The 18,688-nt window shown below is 42.6% G+C and overlaps 1 protein-coding gene across 3 annotated transcripts in view; it reads left to right on the top strand.

The window, feature by feature from the left end:
- Nucleotides 1–18,688, top strand: part of LOC113573671 (leucine-rich repeat and immunoglobulin-like domain-containing nogo receptor-interacting protein 1) — an 89,453-nt gene that overhangs the window by 55,850 nt on the left and 14,915 nt on the right. The window contains exons 1-2 of one of the 3 annotated variants that reach the window (XM_081712430.1): nucleotides 8,462–8,720; nucleotides 12,279–12,403. The exons of 1 other annotated variant lie outside the window; for it this stretch is intronic. In XM_081712430.1, coding sequence (XP_081568556.1) covers nucleotides 12,317–12,403 — 87 coding nt within the window. In that variant the 5' untranslated portion in view covers nucleotides 8,462–8,720; nucleotides 12,279–12,316. Of the gene's footprint in view, nucleotides 1–8,461; nucleotides 8,721–12,278; nucleotides 12,404–18,688 lie in introns of those variants that run through there. One more of the 3 variants, XM_027004029.3, reaches the window with a different exon arrangement.

Here is an 18,688-nt window from a genome sequence, read left to right as displayed (position 1 = left end):
TGATGAGCAGGCAAACTCCTCCATCATGCTATGGAGTGCGAGGCGCTCAGAATGTGATGGAGTGTGAGAGTGTGACAGCAAGCAGAGCTGTTATAGATTCTGCCAATTACATCCGCTATGTGTCCAGCCAGGGCGATTGGTCACAGTAGGGCGAGCAAAATGGGACAAGCCCAGAGCAGGGTGGGCAGCCTAGCTGGGCTGGGCAGGAGCTGATGGGCTCTGAACCTCTAATGGCATCAATGACACCAAGACCAATGATGTGTATCTGTTTCTGTCTCTGCCTTGCTCACTCTTTCTGTCCTCTCTCTGTCCTCTCTGTCTGACAAGTTGGTGGCTCTATAGCTATTTCAATGGGATAGTTGTAACCATTTATTCTTCAGATGACTGACCCATGCCCCATCACTTGGGCCATTTTTTATTTTTTTTACACAGGTCTTCCAGGTAGTGGCATGGCTGTGGGTGTTGCGCTGGTGCAGGATAATCAGGCTCAGCAGTGAGGAGTGATTTTTACTTACCCCTCGTTGTCACAGCTGGTTTGAGAGTGGCCCATCCAAAAATGTTCAACCAACAGCCTCTATTCCTGACCACTGAGGATGAGGGACTAGAGGGTAGTGTACCTGAACCATGCAGCGTAACGTATGGGCAACAGACTAACTGTGCACCTAAGTTGTTCTAACATGTTTTAATAAAGGATTCTAAAGTGTTCACTGATGAGTGAAGAAAAATAACACTGATTAGAAATCACTCAAACAGCAGATTTGTTTTTCACTTCTTCTAACAGAGACGTTGAGGGATTGTTTTTCAATACAGAGATAGTGGAGTATGATCTGGGAGATACTATGGCTGGGAACACGTTTGTTTTTACAATCCCTACAGAGGTGTTTCACTGATTAATCATTATGCAGATTCATTAGTGTGAGTTCTATCCTGGCTCTTGTTTAGCTCAGAATTCCTGTCGGTGTCTAGGACTCTCACAGTAGCTGCACCACGCTGATAAATGTCAGCATTGACTAGGTTAAGCCAATCCTTGCTAAAGCACACTTGAAAATGTCTTCCAAAAATATAGCCATATATTCTGCAGACACACATTTTAGGGCTATGAAAGTTTGCTTTTTTGATATTTGCCAGAGCCCAGTAATAAATTCCACCAAGTTGACCCACACCTTTCACTTTCACTATTTATCTTTCAATGAAAAGTATTGTAGTGCGATGTATGATCATCACGGTCTCATTATTATCATTGTCATCATTATAATCATCATCGTGATTGTAATGCTATTTTAAGTCAGTGTAAAGTACCATTATGTCCTTGATACTCCTGCCAAATATCATCATATAACTGGTCAGACTGAACTGCATTTTTATGTGGTGCCATCAATTGAAGAAATAAAAATTCTTTATATGGGACAGTGTTGTAACCACCTGGCACTTCCCAATGTACTGATACATGTACATTCCCAATGTTCCCAATGTACTGATACATGTACATTCCCAATGTTCCCAATGTACTGATACATGTACATTCCCAATGTTCCCAATGTACTGATACATGTACATTCCCAATGTTCCCAATGTACTGATACATGTTTAGAGAAAAAAAAAAAAAAGTTTAATTAAGACTTTTGAAAAGGCTTTTGCCTTTCAATACAAAAATAATCAAATAAATAGGTAACTAAATAATGTGGGTGGGGCAGGATGCTCGCAACACTTGTCAAGAGTGGTAAGCTTCTTTTGCTTCATCTAGGAGGCCAGTCCTAGTAGTAAAGTTTGAGATACAGCTCACACTGTTTCACGCTGTTTCACATCTTCTGGGTGCAGGTGCAAACAATCTTGTGATTGTATCTGGTTCACACACACTGCACCTGCCCTCTAGCAAGTTGCTCTCACTCTCTCTCTCGCTGCGTTCCTGGCGTGACCACCTGCCTCCAGGGTTCAGAAAGAGCTGCTGGTGCTTTCACTGCTCACCTGAGCTGTCTACAGGAAGCTCAGTGTATGATATCCTCGAGCAACAACCTGTTCACTCCCACACCCCACAGAACAGGACTGCTAGTGGATTTTGGGAAGATTGTTTGTTTTTCCTTGGTTTGAACAAAACCTTTTGAGGTTATTAGAGGAGATTTGTAGCATCATGTGTTAACAATTTTGCAACTACACAATGGACAGGCACCACCATTACATTGTAGCTATTCATTTGATATTGTTGATTTCTTATGATGTGTGTGTTTTTCATGGACGTCAATGAAGTATTTTGGTCTTCAGAGGAGTATTACTGTTAATACATATTAATGCAAACTGATCTAGGTTTAGTGTTGCACTTCAGATAACAAAATGGAAAACTTCATTAATTTAAATATCAATATTTCATTACAGGTGTACTCTCCCAAATTGCATTCATTATAGCAATTGCTGTGCCCTCTATTTTCATAGCTTTTTTATAGATTTTCCAAATGTCTGGGAATGGGACTTTTGAAAAGAGTCTTACTAAAGAATCGATTTACCACAATCACTTAATGCTATTTTAACATGAAAATCCTTTCATTTCTATTTTAAGAATTTACACCAGTTTGACATAGAGTCTAACATTGACTCTGAAAACAGTATAACAAAGCAAATCAGTGAAGAGAGATATCATCTTCAGATCTACATTCACTACATTCACTACATTCACTCTCATGTAAAGGTGGCCCAAATTTAATGTACTGTCTAAATTAGATTTTTTTTGTTTGCTTGTTCACAATGTCTTTTAAATGTGGCCTGTATCTGACATTAGACTGAACAGATCTTATCTTACCTGGACTGCACCTGGACTCACTTGCACCTGGACTGACCCGCATGTGCAGTGGACCAGTACTTCACGTGATATGTTCATCTTGTAACTTTAGCCAACCATAGCAACCGCTAATCGAATGCTCATGCTAATGGGGCCAGCTGTGAATTCAGCAACACATTATAATGAGGGCAAGAAGGCAAAAGGGGGGCAATATTTTAATGATGGCTCTCAGTGGAGTCATAGCAGCTACTTCACTGGAGAGGAACATCTGGATGCAGCTGTTGTCTATTTTGTTTTCCTGCCAGGGCAAAATTGTGACTAATGTTGAGTTCATATAAAAGTCAAATGAATTCTGATCCAGCTGTTCAGACTGTCGCATTGCCGCATATCGGATATGTATCGGATGTCAGTACCACATAGGCCAAAATGACTCAAATCTAATTTTTTTGCCTTAACATAAGATAAAGAATGTATCTCATTAATTATTTATTGGATGGATGTTGGCAAAAATGATCGACCTTCCAGCTGATTATAGTATTTAATTAGCATTGGTTTAGCATTGGTTGTAAAGTGTGTCATACAGTCAAGCTTCCAGAAGGTGGCTTTCCCACTGAGACATGAACCTCAATCTATAAAAAAATATTTATAAGGCTGATGCAGGGTCTGGTGTCCTAGAGCATGGTATGGTAGCATGAGAATCAACTGTGATAGCCGATCTTAATAGGCCCACACACCCGCACAAGACACAATCCATAGTCCTTCAGTGGCCACAGGGTAAAGCAGACAAGTGGCAATCTATAGATGATTGGGTTCTTTAATTGGAAACGTCACTATTTAAAAGCAGTCATTAGAAATGCCCATGTACAGACCAGAAGTGCCAGACAACCTGAGCAGATGCAGAATTACAGTTTTAGGTATCAAACAGCAACATGAAAACAAACAAACAAGGATACATAACACACTAAAATATATCACACAATATAAAATAGGTTAACCTACTTTGTATTCACTTTGAAACCACATAACTGACATGTTGAGAATGAAGCTGCATCAGTTTTCTTACTTTGACTTTGGCATGAAGATCAGCAGAGAATGGAAGGCAATGATTCTTGTGATTTGCAATATTTGGTATGAGCCTTGAGGACAAGCCAGTTGCAGTGAATAGAGGAAAGTGTGTTGGGTCAGAGAAATGAAGTGAACTGCCACTGTTAATGAAATAACAGCCTTCTCCACCAACTGACATCTTAATTTAAAAGATCTGTGTGGCAGAGAGAGCTCTGGGTGGGTAAACCATAGGCTGCTGTCTCTTCAGAACATATCAATGGCCTGCCCTTCCAACAAATGGAGACATATGCTGCAGTGTCTTATGAAATAAAATGACCCAAAATGACCAAAATAATGATTTGTCTTTATTGATTACCCTCATGATGAAGTGGTTACAGAACCTAACAGGGATGACCAATAGCAAAAGCAGAAGATAATGAAGGCAAGTGAGGACTGTCGAACAAAATGGTGTGTGTGTGTGTGTGTGTGTGTGTGTGTGTGTGTGTGTGTGTGTGTGTGTGTGTGTGTGTGTGTGTGTGTTGTAAAAACAGGATGTTTTGCATGTGATAGTATTTGTGTTCTCATTGAATGTGAGTGGTGAAACTGTGGTACAGAGGCTTATACTGGTATCTATGGGGTATCAGACTATGTGTTTGCAGAGTCCAGGAATAGGAAAAATTGGAACAACTGTTTTGTGTTCTTCCAAAACATTTACACATTTTAGTACAGGTAACAAACTACAAAACATAAAAAAGAAAAAGAAAAGAAAAAATCTCTCACAGCAGAAGTGCTGATCTCTGGAGGTTCACAGGGTGGGGAGGAGGGGCACTGACAGGTCAGAGAACACATGCTGATCATTCTGACCACTGGGAATATGGTTTTCAGCATGCTGTTATTTTCTCAAGACAAAATAGAAAATAGAAAATTGGATTGTTTAGACCAAATGTTAAGTTCCTTAATACTTTTTTATATGGGTAGATGTAACATTTACACCAATTTTCTGTTTCCTGATTCTAACCACAAAACCAGCATTATTAAACATGACATGAACCATGCGTATGTGTGTGTATGTGGTGAGGGCTGAGTTCACAGTGTTCTGCTGGTGAGCAGTCTGGACAGAGATCACTGAATGCACGTGCGTCTCTCTAGGAGTTCAGTGTGTGCTGTATGTTCAATACTCTATGCCAAATTTCCAGAGAAGCGTTTACAAGAGCTCTGCTTTGCAAGTATTCAGAAATCCATGCAAACAGAGATTTTATAGTGGCATGCTTTGAGAGACCCCCAGCCCACCCACTCACCCCACTTTTGTATTCAGCATTTCAAAGCATTGGAAATGGGATTTGGAGTGAGTATGATGGTGCATGTAACACCTCCTTTCAGTTTCACACCAGCCGGCCTACTGTGGTCTTCTACATGTCCAATGTTCACTAAAACGAATGGTTCAGACAGCACAGCACAGCCAGCAGCTTCCAAATATCTGCAAACAGTATTCATGAAAATAATTTTATTGTGATTATTATCAGATACAGCCACTCATAGCAGACTATTATTCTTACATATAGTGTTCTCAGTTATTGTCATGCCACGTGACCTGACTTCTATTTATGGGCAGAGACATAGTATTGCAGTTTTCTTTAGAAAATGCCCATAATCTTGGGTGACTTTGAGGCTGTGTTTATGAATTAGCATTTTTCTGAAAACCTCTAAAAGCCTCTGAATGAGTGATCCCTGCCACAGAGCTTAATGTGAGTGTCACCCAAGCTCCCCTGGGTGTGCCTGAGAAATGAAGGGATGAGATTTGATTGGCTCCAGATTAGATGAGTGCCATGTTGAGATTGGCCGGAAACATCTTTTATAGCAGCTGCTGGCATCATCAGGCTATTGTCTCTACAAAAAGGTGATGGGTAGTGAGACACGATAAATTGCGGTCTTGTGGAGGAAGGAAATAGCCGCATGCTGGGCATTATTTGAGCCTGGCAGGGAGAGAACTGTCTGGCAGTTTGGAGGCTCGGAGGTGAAGGTGATGGAAGCTCACAGAAAGAACACATTAGACAGCCACTCCAGCAGGGAAAAGAGAGAGAGAGAAAGAAAGACTGAGCAGCAGTGAAAGAGAGAGACGGAGAAATGGAAACAGCAATAGAAAGAGAGGGAGAGGAAGAATCTGGAGTGCAGGTAAACATGTCAACAAAAAGCAGTCAGAGTGGGACAGCAAAATAATCATCTGTCTGAATGCTTCTGAGCTACATGCTACACTCTTCAAAGTAAAAGCACTAAGTTGAACCATTCTGTGGTTCTTTAGCTTGTCCCAGGGGAGCTTTTTTCATATCTGCTTTTTTTTCATACAAATTCTATAAAAACAGTCAAGGTTTTATGTGGTACTAAAGGAATCATTTCATCACAGTCTGGAGATATGAAGGGTGAATTCCACTGTAAGATCTCCATAGCTTGTAACACGCCTTCAGGGATCCACTTTGTGTTGCTGTGACCTTTAACATGGCTCCTCAGACTGGCAAAGAATTCAGATAACCCACTCGTAAGACAAACACTGCAACCAGGACCTAGTAAAACACATTAAGAACACTTAAATTGATTAAGAACTTTTTTAAAGAATTATCTTTAAGTGTCTAACCTCTCCTTTTCTCTCTTATCTTCTCCTTCCCCCTCCTTTGCTCTCCTCTCACAAGGCAGATCTAATTATTCCCCCAGAAGGTCTAATTTTCAGTCAAGTGTTGTGCTCCGAGTCACACTGTACAGGTAACTCTGAACTGTCTATAGGTGTTACTAAGAGCTGTTGGTTGTATTGAGAAGGAAAGCTGTAGCCTACATACTGTTAATGTGTAAATTACTTGACCTTCATAATCCAAGTAAACAAAAATTTTTGTTTAAAATGTGTGCAGTAACGTCTGACTTATATATCAACATTAAGGATGCTGTGTTTTGTTTTGTTTTTAATTCTATATTGTCTAATGGCTGAGTTGGTGTTGTGTGCTTTTATTTGTCTATATTATATCTTGGCTGAGTTGGTATTGTTTTTTTTTTAATCATACTATATTTTCTTTTGGCTGAGTTGGTGTTCTATTGTGTGGCCTGTCCTCCATTGTGCTTAGCTGATTAATTCTAATCAGAGGACTTTCAATTGTCTCAGACAGTTTGCTCCTTGTGGTACCTACTGCTGGCTGAAAATGAAATAAAGAAAAACAGTTAAATGAGGTGTCAAAGCCCTGGAACCAGCTCCGTACAAAGATCATGCTGGCCATCTGCCCTCCCTAGAGCTTTCACTGTGATTTCGCTCTCTTTCTCTTTCTCTCTGTCTCTGTCCCTCTCTCTTTCTCTGGTCAGTATGGCTGAGGGCTATTGACTGTGCAATTAAGTTCAGTCAATATATTGTAGACAAAGCTGGATTGTAGAGAAAGTTGAAGCATATTACCACAGCAGAGAACGTATCAACTGTTTTATATATATATATATATATATATATATATATATATATATATATATATATATATATATATATATATATATATATAGACATATTGCTAATATGGGTTAAGAGTCTGTGGTAATCCATAATCACCTCATCTGTTAATGCACACGAGGTTGAAGCATCGCTTTGATCCAGACATGTCTGTCGGCACAATTTCCTGGATGAGCCCTTAATCTGATTTACACCTATAAGGAGTGAAAATCCCTATCTGTGTGCACCCAGTAGATGAAATGCAAATGTGTGTGTGCATGGAAGACTGGTTGACCTCTGTCAGAACAGACATCTGCTTTTTTATTTGAGGTCTCCCTGTTTATGCGGCATACTGCTGCTGTTTTCCACAGAGGTCTCTTGAGCAGATGCTTGAGAGGTTTCTGCGAGTGATTTTAAAAAGGATTCTTTTCCTTTTCTAAAAAGGATTCTCTTTATTTGAGTCCAACAGTGCCACCAGGCCTTCAGACGGCGTACTGCCGGCCTAACCGAAACTTATGCCATACAGGCTCCTTACTCTTGCCAAGTTCAGAATAATGTCAGGGAAGAGAAGCTCTTCACCTTTTTCAGTTATGATGAAGACTGAAACACAAACGAATAGTTTTTCCTGTTTGTTGTTGTTTAGAAGAAAAAAAAACATACCAAAAAGTGTTTTCTGTTTGACCAATTGTACTAGGCTAATATTTTTTAATCACGGGATAAATTACATCTCTCGTTCTATAAACTAATTCTCTCTCTCTCTCTCTCTCTCACTCACTCACTCACTCTCTCTCTCTCTCTCTCTCACACACACACACACACACACACACACACACACACACATACACAAACAAAAACGACTGTACTTTTATTTATAAATGTCCTTTTTTAATTCGTTCCGTTCATCTGCTTAGTTTTGCGGGTGAAAAGCTGGCGGCCGATCCTGGGTCTGCAGTTCGCACAGTGCCCCTTTTCGCATTTACACATTTAAAATAGTTTTCGTAGCGTCTGCCACAAATTTGTGTTTTGTTTATTTATTTTTATTATATTTATTGCAGTTTTAAGTTTAAGACCGCTAAACATACAGCTGTCTGACTGAATGCTATTACATGGCGTGGGAATCAGTCTCTCTCTCTCTCTCTCTCTCTCTCTCGCGCGCGCGCGCGCGCACCCATCCACCCCTTTTTCGATCTAGCGCTAGCAGGCGCGTGAGAAACCTTTCTCTAATCGAAGGATACCTGCCACCAAGAACCACTGACGAAACAATGACTTTGCAGATAGTACAGACTTTTCGTTTATAGTAAATTCCACGGTATAAACAGATAAGGACAAATAAACTATTTTCTTTTTGAAATGCACTGTCCAGCGATGGTCCTGAGATAGTGTGAACGGTCTCTACTGCACAGGGAGTTGCCATTGTATGAGATGCGTGAGGATGCTTGCAAGCGGCAGTAGGTGAGTAGCTACAGACTCCAGAAGCGTGCCTGCGGCGGGAAATACACGGGTGAAGTAAATGTGATACTTTAAAGTCGTTCATGTCGTTAAACCGGCATCAGAACCTTTAATAGTGTAGCGATTCAGGTAAATGGCCGATGAAGTAGCTGGGGGCGATAGGGATATAGGGTTCGCAGGGCAGTGTGAAATCGAATGTTCTAAATATCAAGGGTGTTTAACGTCCTTATGTATGAGAGGCATTTCTCTTCAGTCTATTACGACCGCGATATTTCAGAAGCACCCACCGTCCTGGTTGCTGCGAGGAATTAATAAAAGATCGTTCCGCAGCGGATCACCATACAGAATGCTGCAAGTTTAGAAATCGCGTACCAAAACGCGTCATTGGATGGTTATTGCTAGGCGGCAATTAAATGTTGAATAATCGAATGTAGATTTTTAGGCTCAAACTGTGTAGAAAAGGACATTGTTGTGAAACAACATTTTAGTTTCACATTACTAAAATATGCAGCTGTCTACTGTGTTGTCAGAATCTGTCTAGTTCTGTGTAGGATATACGTATGTTCAGATAACAGACGAAGAAAATAATGCCTTTTCACTTGTTAGACAGTCAGTCTGTCCTAAGAGTCCTTTGTCCTTTTTTTGTGAGGTAAATCGGACAGCTATCAACTGTTGTTGACGTTCTGCTGATTATGAACATAGATTGTCCTTTGCCACGAAATTGAAATGTAATGGTGGACATCTTCAAACTGCTTTACGGAGACATGGTGAAATTGTTGATCTGTACTTTGTTCAAGAAATCATTACCACACTGCCTGTTGTGTCATTGTTAAATTTGTTTTGACAAATCCTTGATGGGTGAAATCAGTCTGACATGTGTTCATGTTCTGTAATTGTCCCTATGCCTAGAGTACAATATTGTAGCCTGCCCTTATTTTTTCAGACCGGCAGGAATTAAGCTACATTCACATCAAACATGTTTTTGATTTATTAAATAGGGTGTGTGTGTGTGTGTGTGTGTGTGTGTGTGTGTGTGTGTGTGTGTGTGTGTGTGTGTGTGTGTGTCTCTGTGTGTGTGTGTGTGTGTGTGTGTGTGTGTGTGTGTGTGTGTGTGTGTGTGTGTGTGTGAGGGAGAGACAGAGAGAGACAGACAGACACACATTACTGTGTAACTGCGTGTAACTACTAAAAGCCTTTCTGACATCAGTGAATGAAGTGCTAGCTTCCTGCTTGGTTTGTAAATCATCTTCTGTTCTGTCACATTCTGTTCCAGTCAATAATCAATGGAGAGGGACTCTCAGCATAAGTATAAATGCTATCCAATACCAAAAAAAAAAATATATAGAATCTGCATAGTCAATGTGGTGGTTTTATTATTTTTAAAGTTTAATACTGGACTAATGCTGAAGTTTATACTGCAGAAAGATACAGTGCATCAGGAGAAGATGGGCAGTGGAAAACTAAAAAACACAGAGAGGTCACACCTACACACTCTGCCACATGCTATGCTGGTAGGAAATGCAAGCATAGGCTATTGTAAGATAACAGCCTACTGGGTTGGCTATCACATTGTTATTGTTGAATAGTAATATAAGAAACAGAGATAGAGAGAGAGAGGGAGATTGATTCACATGCCACGAGCCAGCTTAACTGAGAGTTAACTGTATGTGGAGAGTGCTTACATGAGGTCCCTACATGCCTGTTCCATTTGGTGGTCGTGGCAACCTGGACGTTCCTTCACAACTGGGTTTTATGCAATTTGGAAACAACAGTATCTGAAGCAAAGCAGCCTACTGGCCTAATTGTGCATGCTCTACAATGTAGATTGCAAGGTTTCATTGTTCGAACATTAGAAAATGTAGGCATCTGAAATATTCTTTAATCTGCATGATGGATTGACACTGATTACGTAGATATGCATGAACATCTCTATCCAGACATAGAACATTTAAAAGGATGTCATGAATTATGAGATTATGGCTGATAAATCATTGTTGCTACCTGCCTACATGTGAATCAGGTGCAGAATATAGATAGAGTACACAAAATCAAAGCAGGTGTCTTGTTTTCTTCTCTTACCAGAATTTGAAAAGCATTGGATCAATATGTGGTCTTGTCTGAGACCTTATGATCATAGGTAGCATGCAGTTCTGCACAGTAATGCCAAATATGTCTGTCTGTGTATGTGCATGTGTGTGTGTGTGTGTGTGTGTGTATTTGTGTGTGTGTGTGTGTGCGCGCGCGCGTGCGTGTACATGTGCATATCTGAGAAAGATATATTTAGAAAGAAAGAGCCTTATCCTCTGTGTCCCCTCTCATGAGATTGTTCCCATGTGTCGAGTGTAATGCAGTAGGTCCATTACAGTTGTGCATAGCTTTTAAGCTGCATCTGATACATTCTGTAAATACATTCTGTATTCTATAAACATCAACGCTGGCTCCTTTGTTGTGTAGCCTGCAGGGAAAAATATGGTAAAGACAACCTGTCCCTGAAATCCACTGTGTTGGGGTGGGGGCAGGTCTTTTAACTCCACCTGAAACTTCATGGCCCTCATAGCTAAGTTTATCCTCAGTGGCCCTCTTTATATCACAGCAACAGCAGGCGCCCCTGCACTGCATCTGAAAGCAGACAAGCGCTGCAGCCAAGAGGCCTGACGTACAAGAGCGCTTCGCTGCTGAGAGGAACCTAATTTTAGGATGTGGAGTTTCTTGCCTGCTCTGCAGGACTCCACCATTACCTCCCCTCTGTTTATGTCCCAAGAGCTCAAATCTTGGCCCGATGGGAGATGGGAGCATTCCCTCTAAACTGTGAGGGTTTTACCTCCCTTCCTCTCCCCAGATACCTACAACCTAACTGCCTCCTTCACTCAGCACTGACACAGATAAAATCACTCAGACCGCAGGAAGGGGGCGCTGTGGAGCATGCTGCAGACATGCCATAAATGCTTAATTTTTTTAAGCTTGATGAAAAGGTCTCTTAATGCAGAGATCCTTATCTGTATCTGCATTGATTTCCAGTCCGGTCGTATCGCCCCTGTTCCGAAAGGTCACTCCCACTCACTCGTGTCCCTTGAAAGCCAAATCACTTACAGTGACATTCTCGTGGAGAGAGGGGGAGCAGAGAGGGCAGCTTAGCGCTAATCTTTAAATGAAATGCATTTCACCCGCCAGAGGAGCCCTGCTGAATAACTGTTATTTTATCCATTAGTTTTGCTTAGTTGCCTGAAATTTAAATTGCTGTCTGTTGAAGGAAACAGGCTGGCTTTGAACGATCAAATTAAATTATTAAAATTGTTGCTTTGCCAGTGCAGAATCCAAACAGGGCTCCTTGCACATTATGTCTTGATTGTGTAAATGCTAGAAGACCTCTGCAAGCTTTTTGTCTTGCCATAATGCATACATTTGCTCATAAAGCCATAATGCATATGTGTGTTCATAAAGCCAGCTTTAATCACCATTAATTTACTTTCATCAGTTTAGGCTGTTGATGTTTGGATCACACAGTAAATAGAAGCAGCGACTAAAAGGGATCTAATATGCCGAACTTCATGCTGTATGCAGGGGAAAGTGATGAGGTTTCCAAACGCCTGCCTTAAGTGATGCGTGAGGGTCTGAAACCGACCGCCAGTCCCCTGTGGCCCACCCGAGCTCTTCTGGAAAGCTGCAGTCTAGCCAGCTCCGTTGTGGTAAATGTTAATTAAGATTAAAGGCTTGATTGAATGGGTTTGAAATGTCAGATTGCAGCATGGACATGGGAAAGGGCCAGACAGCGTGGAGGGTTCCGTTGTCGTGCTGACCTGAAGCTGGAGGCGGCATCGAGCGCAGCATGGTCCAGCGGAACTCTGGCAGGCAGACACACGGATGGCTAATTGCTTCCTGCATGTGGGATTGTTATGAGACAATGCACCTGGCCCATCTGACTGAAGCTTTCCAAACCCTTTCTGATCCAAAAGCACACGCCTGCTACAGTGTGGCCCACGAGGCCAAGAACAATAGATTTTTTTTTTTTAATGGCAAACTCACCAGATGGTTGAGCTTGATGATATGTGTTCCCTGTGATATTTCCCATAATTTTGTTCATGGTATGGGTGCATATATATGTGTGTGTGTTTGTATACCTGCTTCTGTTCGAATGTTGAAACTGTATGATCTCTTGCCATTTCCAAAGCTCAGTTCTGTCTGTAATAAACTGCAGCATTTAGAGGAAAATATTGCATATTTGAAAGGATAAGGCTTTGCCTTAAAGTAAAAGATTCAAGATAATTTCACTCCTGAAGACCTGGCATTTCAAAGAAGATTCTGGTATTCCTGTAACACTCTCTCTCTCTCTCTCTCTCTCTCTCTCTCTCTCTCTCTCTCTCTCTCTCTCTCTCTCTCTCTCTCTCTCACACACACACACACACACACACACACACACACAGAAACACAAATGCAGAGAGAGACAGAGAGAGAGTCAGAGTCTAGGGTCAAGGGTGTGATGGTGAATCCTGTTGAATGTGTCAGATAGGGAGCATTGATCAGTATTCTTCTCAGGGCAGCAGATCGATGGTTGTCCTGCTGCAGCAGCTATAGCTGGGAGAACGAGAAGGCCACACCCATCCTATGGAGACAGAGCGATGGGCACAGGCATGCGCAGTAGGTCAGAGAGGTTGTAAATTACAGACAGTTGCAGGTGGTTTAGCAGGCAGCATGAGGCTGAAGGTGGGGGCCTGGTAGCTCTGATCAGTGTGTGTGCGTGTGGAAGAGAAGCTGAGGTAAGCATAGCCCTGCTAACATGCTCCTTAATTGGATTTGTTTATTTATCTACAGCAGCCGTGTTGATTTACGCCGTATCCTAAATACGTCATCCTGACAGCGTCAGTATTCATTATGTATCAAATTCTGATTGCAGTATATGTGAGGGGGTATGAAGTGGATAAAAGTGTAACTTGGTCATTCATGCTTCCAGTGCTCAGCTGGAGATGAAGGTGCAGTCTTTTGATGAAGATGTAAGAAGCTGAAAGCAGGCTGTGTGACAGATCCATGTGCTTTGGTGTTGTCATAGCCCAACATCTCTCTTCCTTGTGTGTTCCTGTATGTGTGTTTATGTGTATGTTTGTGTATGTAAGATGGCAGTTTTTTTTCCCCCTAGAGCTCTCCAAATGCCCATTTACCTGCCTTATGACCTGTTAGTCCACTGTGAAACAGAAGGCCTCAGAGTGCTAACAGCACTCACACACTCTCTCACTCACTCACTCACTCACTCGCACGCGCGCACACACGCACACACACACACACACACACACACACACAAGTTCTTCTTCAGGCCTTGGTCAATGAGACCTGAATGACTGATAAGAAATTATAGATAATACTCAGGCTCCCTCTAATGGCTGCAGGCACTTTGCTTTTATTTCAGAGCGCTTTAATGGGCCTTTTCAAATGCCTCTCTGTTCTTTGATCCTTTGCTCTACACCTGTCCGTAATGTAGACATGCACACTGAGCACATTTCACACACACAGGCTTCTCTATGAGAAACTCTGTTTAGATGCCCATTTAAAAAAACATCCATTATGAGCATTAATCGCATTAAAATACATTAAGGATTTGAGCTTTTTCTCTTCCATGTGTACAGCACAGAGATGGGTCCCACTGTGGCACATAAACTGGGGCTTCTCTACTAATTCTCTCTGTTTTAATGCTTATTAGGCTCTGTCACCATTGAGAAGACCAGTGTGTGTTGCTTTAAAGCTGGTTTTTAACAGACATACCCCAGACGTTCGCTCTCTATGCTCTCTATCGCTCTTTTTTTTAAGGAACAATACAGTAGGCTTTTAATACAGTCTTATTGCTAATTTTGAGTGACCCGGGGAGACTGCTCATGCATTAGCCTCTAATTAGAGCCTCGAGCACACAGGCAGGGTTTGCGGGATTAGCCAGACACGATCACAAGCACAAGCTTGAACCCGGAGCAGACTCTGCTGCAGGCTGCAAGTGCAGCGCTGCTCACTCTGTGGACAGCACTGGGTGACTCCCTGCTGAAGTGAGCTCCATTTTCTGCCGCCTCGCTCTCAAACTCTCACACTGTCGTTTGTGTGCTACGGATACACGCGTGCAAGGGTGACAGCTTCTGTGTGGCGGCTGTGTTTCCCCTAAGCACTCTGTCCAACGCGTTCCTCTATCGAATCCTGGGCAGGGTAGCCTTCAGCCTGCCCACCAGTCCTGGCAGGTGTCCTTTAGGAAGGAAAAATCAATCATGTGCGCTTAGAATAGCAGGCTAACGGACCGATGCCTAATGGATGGATGGGGAGGGCAAAGCGGTGTCTCAGAGTAACTCTAGATGGGGTATGGGGGTGGGGGTAGGGGGGAAGCAAAAGGTCAGGTTACCGGCGGGCAGAGTGAGGCTTGACAGGAGGAGATGTCTTGGAAAACCTGGAAGAAAGAGTGGAGCAGGCATGGCGAATAGGGAGAGAGATGCAATGATGACACCCTAACAGATGTCAGAGCTCCACTGGGGGAGCTGGCACATACAGCTCCACTGGGGCTCACTGGTGAAAATTGAGCTGTGAGTTAGGGTGTGTGTACATCCATGTGTGTATGTTTGTGCACACATAGGTGTGTGTGTGTGAGCTCACCAGAGACTGTTGGAACTTCACCAGAAATGTTAAAGACATGATGGACTTGTTCCATTAACAAAACCTCGATAAGAGAAAGAAAAACAGAGAGTAAGAGAGAGAGAGAACCTATATCGCAGCTAGAGGCAGAGGGCAGAGTAAGCTAGACGAGTCATGATCTTGGCATTGGCACTAAAAATGCTACTTATTGAGCTGTAGAGCTGTGAATGGTGTTAGAGAAGGAAACATAAGGTAAGAGACTACTGGCTCACAGAGAGAGCCCCTCTATGTGACTCTGTTGGCACTTTCATTGTTCTGATAAACAGAACTAGATTAAAAAAAAAAAAATTCTCAATATTTGGCAGCTGTCTTACTCTAGAGCATCTTTCATATCTTTATCACAACAGTGCATGTACTGCCTGGGAATCAAACCTATAACTGCAGTCTCATTAACACCTTGTTCCACCTGCTGAGCTACAGAAATACTCAGAAGAGCAGCAAGGGCACTTACGTGCCTTTTCCTAAATACGGAGCAGGGGATTTTAAACATATAACTGTGACAACTATTTCATCAGCAGTTGTCAATATGGCTGTGGAAATTCAATTAGACAATTCCCAGTAATTCTGATTTAGATTGCCTTCTATTAGATTTCTATGGATGCTGGATAAGTTACAGAAGCACTTTAAAATAAATGCTAGATTAACTTTTTTTGGGGGGGAGGGGTGTTGTTTGTTTGTTTGTTGTCTTTCACTTTTGAGGAGCTGTGTATGTCATTATACATAAGTATGATTAATGTACAGGATGTTTATTGAACATGCAGAATTTAGCCTTCTAAATCAAATGTACTGCCATATTCTTTGCTACTGTTTCCAGAGGCTTTGCAGTTTATATGTGTACCCCTGATGTCATAGGTACTGTGTGGTACTGAAGGGAGAGAGACTTATTAATATATACTAATCCCACAGAGTGAGGTACTAATGCCACTGAGAATGAGATACTAATGTCAGTGAGAGTGAAGTACTAATCAAATGACAATGAGTGAAGTATAAATGCCAGTGAGATTGAGGGACTAATGCCAGTTAGAGTGAGGTACTAATGACAATGAGAGACAGGTACTAACACCAGTTCTGACTAAAAGAGAAAAGGACCAGGCATTGAAGGGTGCCTCAGAAGCTGTGTGAGACATTGCAGAGGGGGTGATGCTGGGGTCCAGGGTTCAGAGCCCCATCCCAGGAATGCGTGCTCCTGAAGCCTTCAGACCGATAAAGCTCTGAATGAGAAGAAACCTATGGCTTTAAACAAGTGTGTGCATTCATCTATGGTGTGCTGCTCCAGTCTGTAGAGACACTGCACAGGGGTATGTGATTTCCAGTGAAGTGATGACTTTTGGACTTCTGAATAAGCCGACACTTCCTTTTCAGGCATCTCATTTTTTACTTAAGATAACATGCAATGGTCTCAATAAATGGGAGAATCTGGTGTCAACCACACAAGAAAAATGGCAGAATTAATTATGCCTACTAATATAATCCCCTCCTGGGCCGAGCCCTTGGCAGATATGCAAATGTCACATAAATCACTTTGGTCTTTTGCACTTCTTCCAACCATTTTAAAATTTGTATTATTTTTTTGTGATTGGAGCTTAATAAGGAGGAAAGCACCAGCCTACATCTGTGTGGAGCAGGACAGTCCCTGTGAGGTGATGGGGGCCATCAGCATGAGCAGAAGGTTGAGCTCCTCCCACGAGTCCCCCTCCCAGGGGACTTCCTCTGGCCATGTGTGGCAGGCCATCGCACATGATGGTGGTTCTTTGGGTTGGGCCTCCACCAGACACGAGACAGCCTCCTACTGAGAAGTGGACTCCCACTACCTCCATCTGTGGCTGTAGCTATTTGTTGGCTAGTTGTGAATGTGCCGAGGAGTGAAGAGTGGATGTAGCTGTGCACGGGCTGTGCTTAAAGGCACCTAGCCCACGTCATGCTTGTGGGAGCAGCCATGTTGGATTCCAGAGCCAAAGCCAGAGTGGAGGCTGCCAGAGAGGGCCAGATTGTCACAGGCCAATGCTCTTTACATGATACTCTTTAGATGATGCGTCTCTGAGGCAAGAGAGGGATAACACAAGGACAACATAGACAAGTAATTGCACCAAAAATTGCTCGCAACTGCCCCACATTTAAGGCCCGGCAAATCAGCGCTGCACTGTGGCCCATTACTGTTGTTTTCCTGCCCCTTGTAGTCTTTGCTAGAGTGGGGGGTCAGCATTCCCTCCTAAGCCACTTAGCTGAAGGGCACAGGACAAGGTCGTCCACCAGGCTCTTGCTGGAGACCAGAGGGGAGAGTGTCCTGCTGTCTGAAAGTGCACCCTCAGCACCCCGAGACCCTTGCATATCGCATCACTTTCTGCCTCGTCTTCACTTCAGCCACCGTCAATAGTCTTCTCCAGATCGGTTTATTGGCCTACTTAAGACCCCCTGCTGAATTGGACAGCACTGGCCACTGAAAGAAGCGCAGCCGGGCTCTCTCCTGGGAGGAAGGGAGGAGACGGATGCAAGGAAAAGTGGAAGCCAGACTTGGAAACACGAATGGACCACAGTGATGGATGACGTAGGGTGCCGTTTGATGATGCACTTGGCTTTAAAAGTGCACATTACTAGCCACTGGCAGAGCAAAGCCAGAGTTATTCTCATGCTAATGAACAGAGCATCTCCTCTCCACAGACACACTCAATAAGAGTATACTGCATGTTTCAGTACTTTCCTAATCTATGGCCCTGTGCTTCACCATTATCTATTAAGGCCTCTTGATTGCTCATGGTGCTCCCATGTCATTGTTTTTAGATCTGCAACCCTCCCACACATGTAGTTGTCTGAAACAGCTCAGAGCGCTGTCAGTAATCCACTCCAACTGAGTTCATGTGGATAATACTCACACTTTTAAAGGGTTGGTGCAGTCCAAGCCGAAGCCCTGCTCCATTTCTCAGTGAACGCTGTCACACGAAGCATCCCGACGCCGACCCTGAGTGAGATCACAGCGTGAATCTAAAATATACTCCTCTGCCTCTCTCAATGACTCTTTGCTACTGCACTTGGCTTGGTCAAAGGGAACACACAAAGAGGACATTCAGTCAAAGAGCCCAAAAGAAATAAAGAGGCCTCAGTATATCTGTTTATTCAGATAACTCTCTATATGTTTATAGACGAAATCCACAGTTCTGTATCAGCTATCAGCTCAGAAAGGTGAGATGAAGCCAGAGGCATTTTCCATAGCTTTCTATCAGATGATACTGCAGAAGAAAAACCTTATTCTTATTCATAATATAGCCTCTCTGTCTCTTTCCCTCATTGTGGCCTATCTTTCTCTCCCATCCCAGTATGTG

The sequence above is a fragment of the Electrophorus electricus genome, chromosome 4, assembly GCF_041902795.1.
Source record: "Electrophorus electricus isolate QZ-2024a chromosome 4, ASM4190279v1, whole genome shotgun sequence".
NCBI classification, from domain to species: domain Eukaryota; kingdom Metazoa; phylum Chordata; class Actinopteri; order Gymnotiformes; family Gymnotidae; genus Electrophorus; species Electrophorus electricus.
The sequence above is the reverse complement of the archived record's forward strand: the minus strand, read 5'-3'. Positions and strand labels throughout refer to the sequence as shown.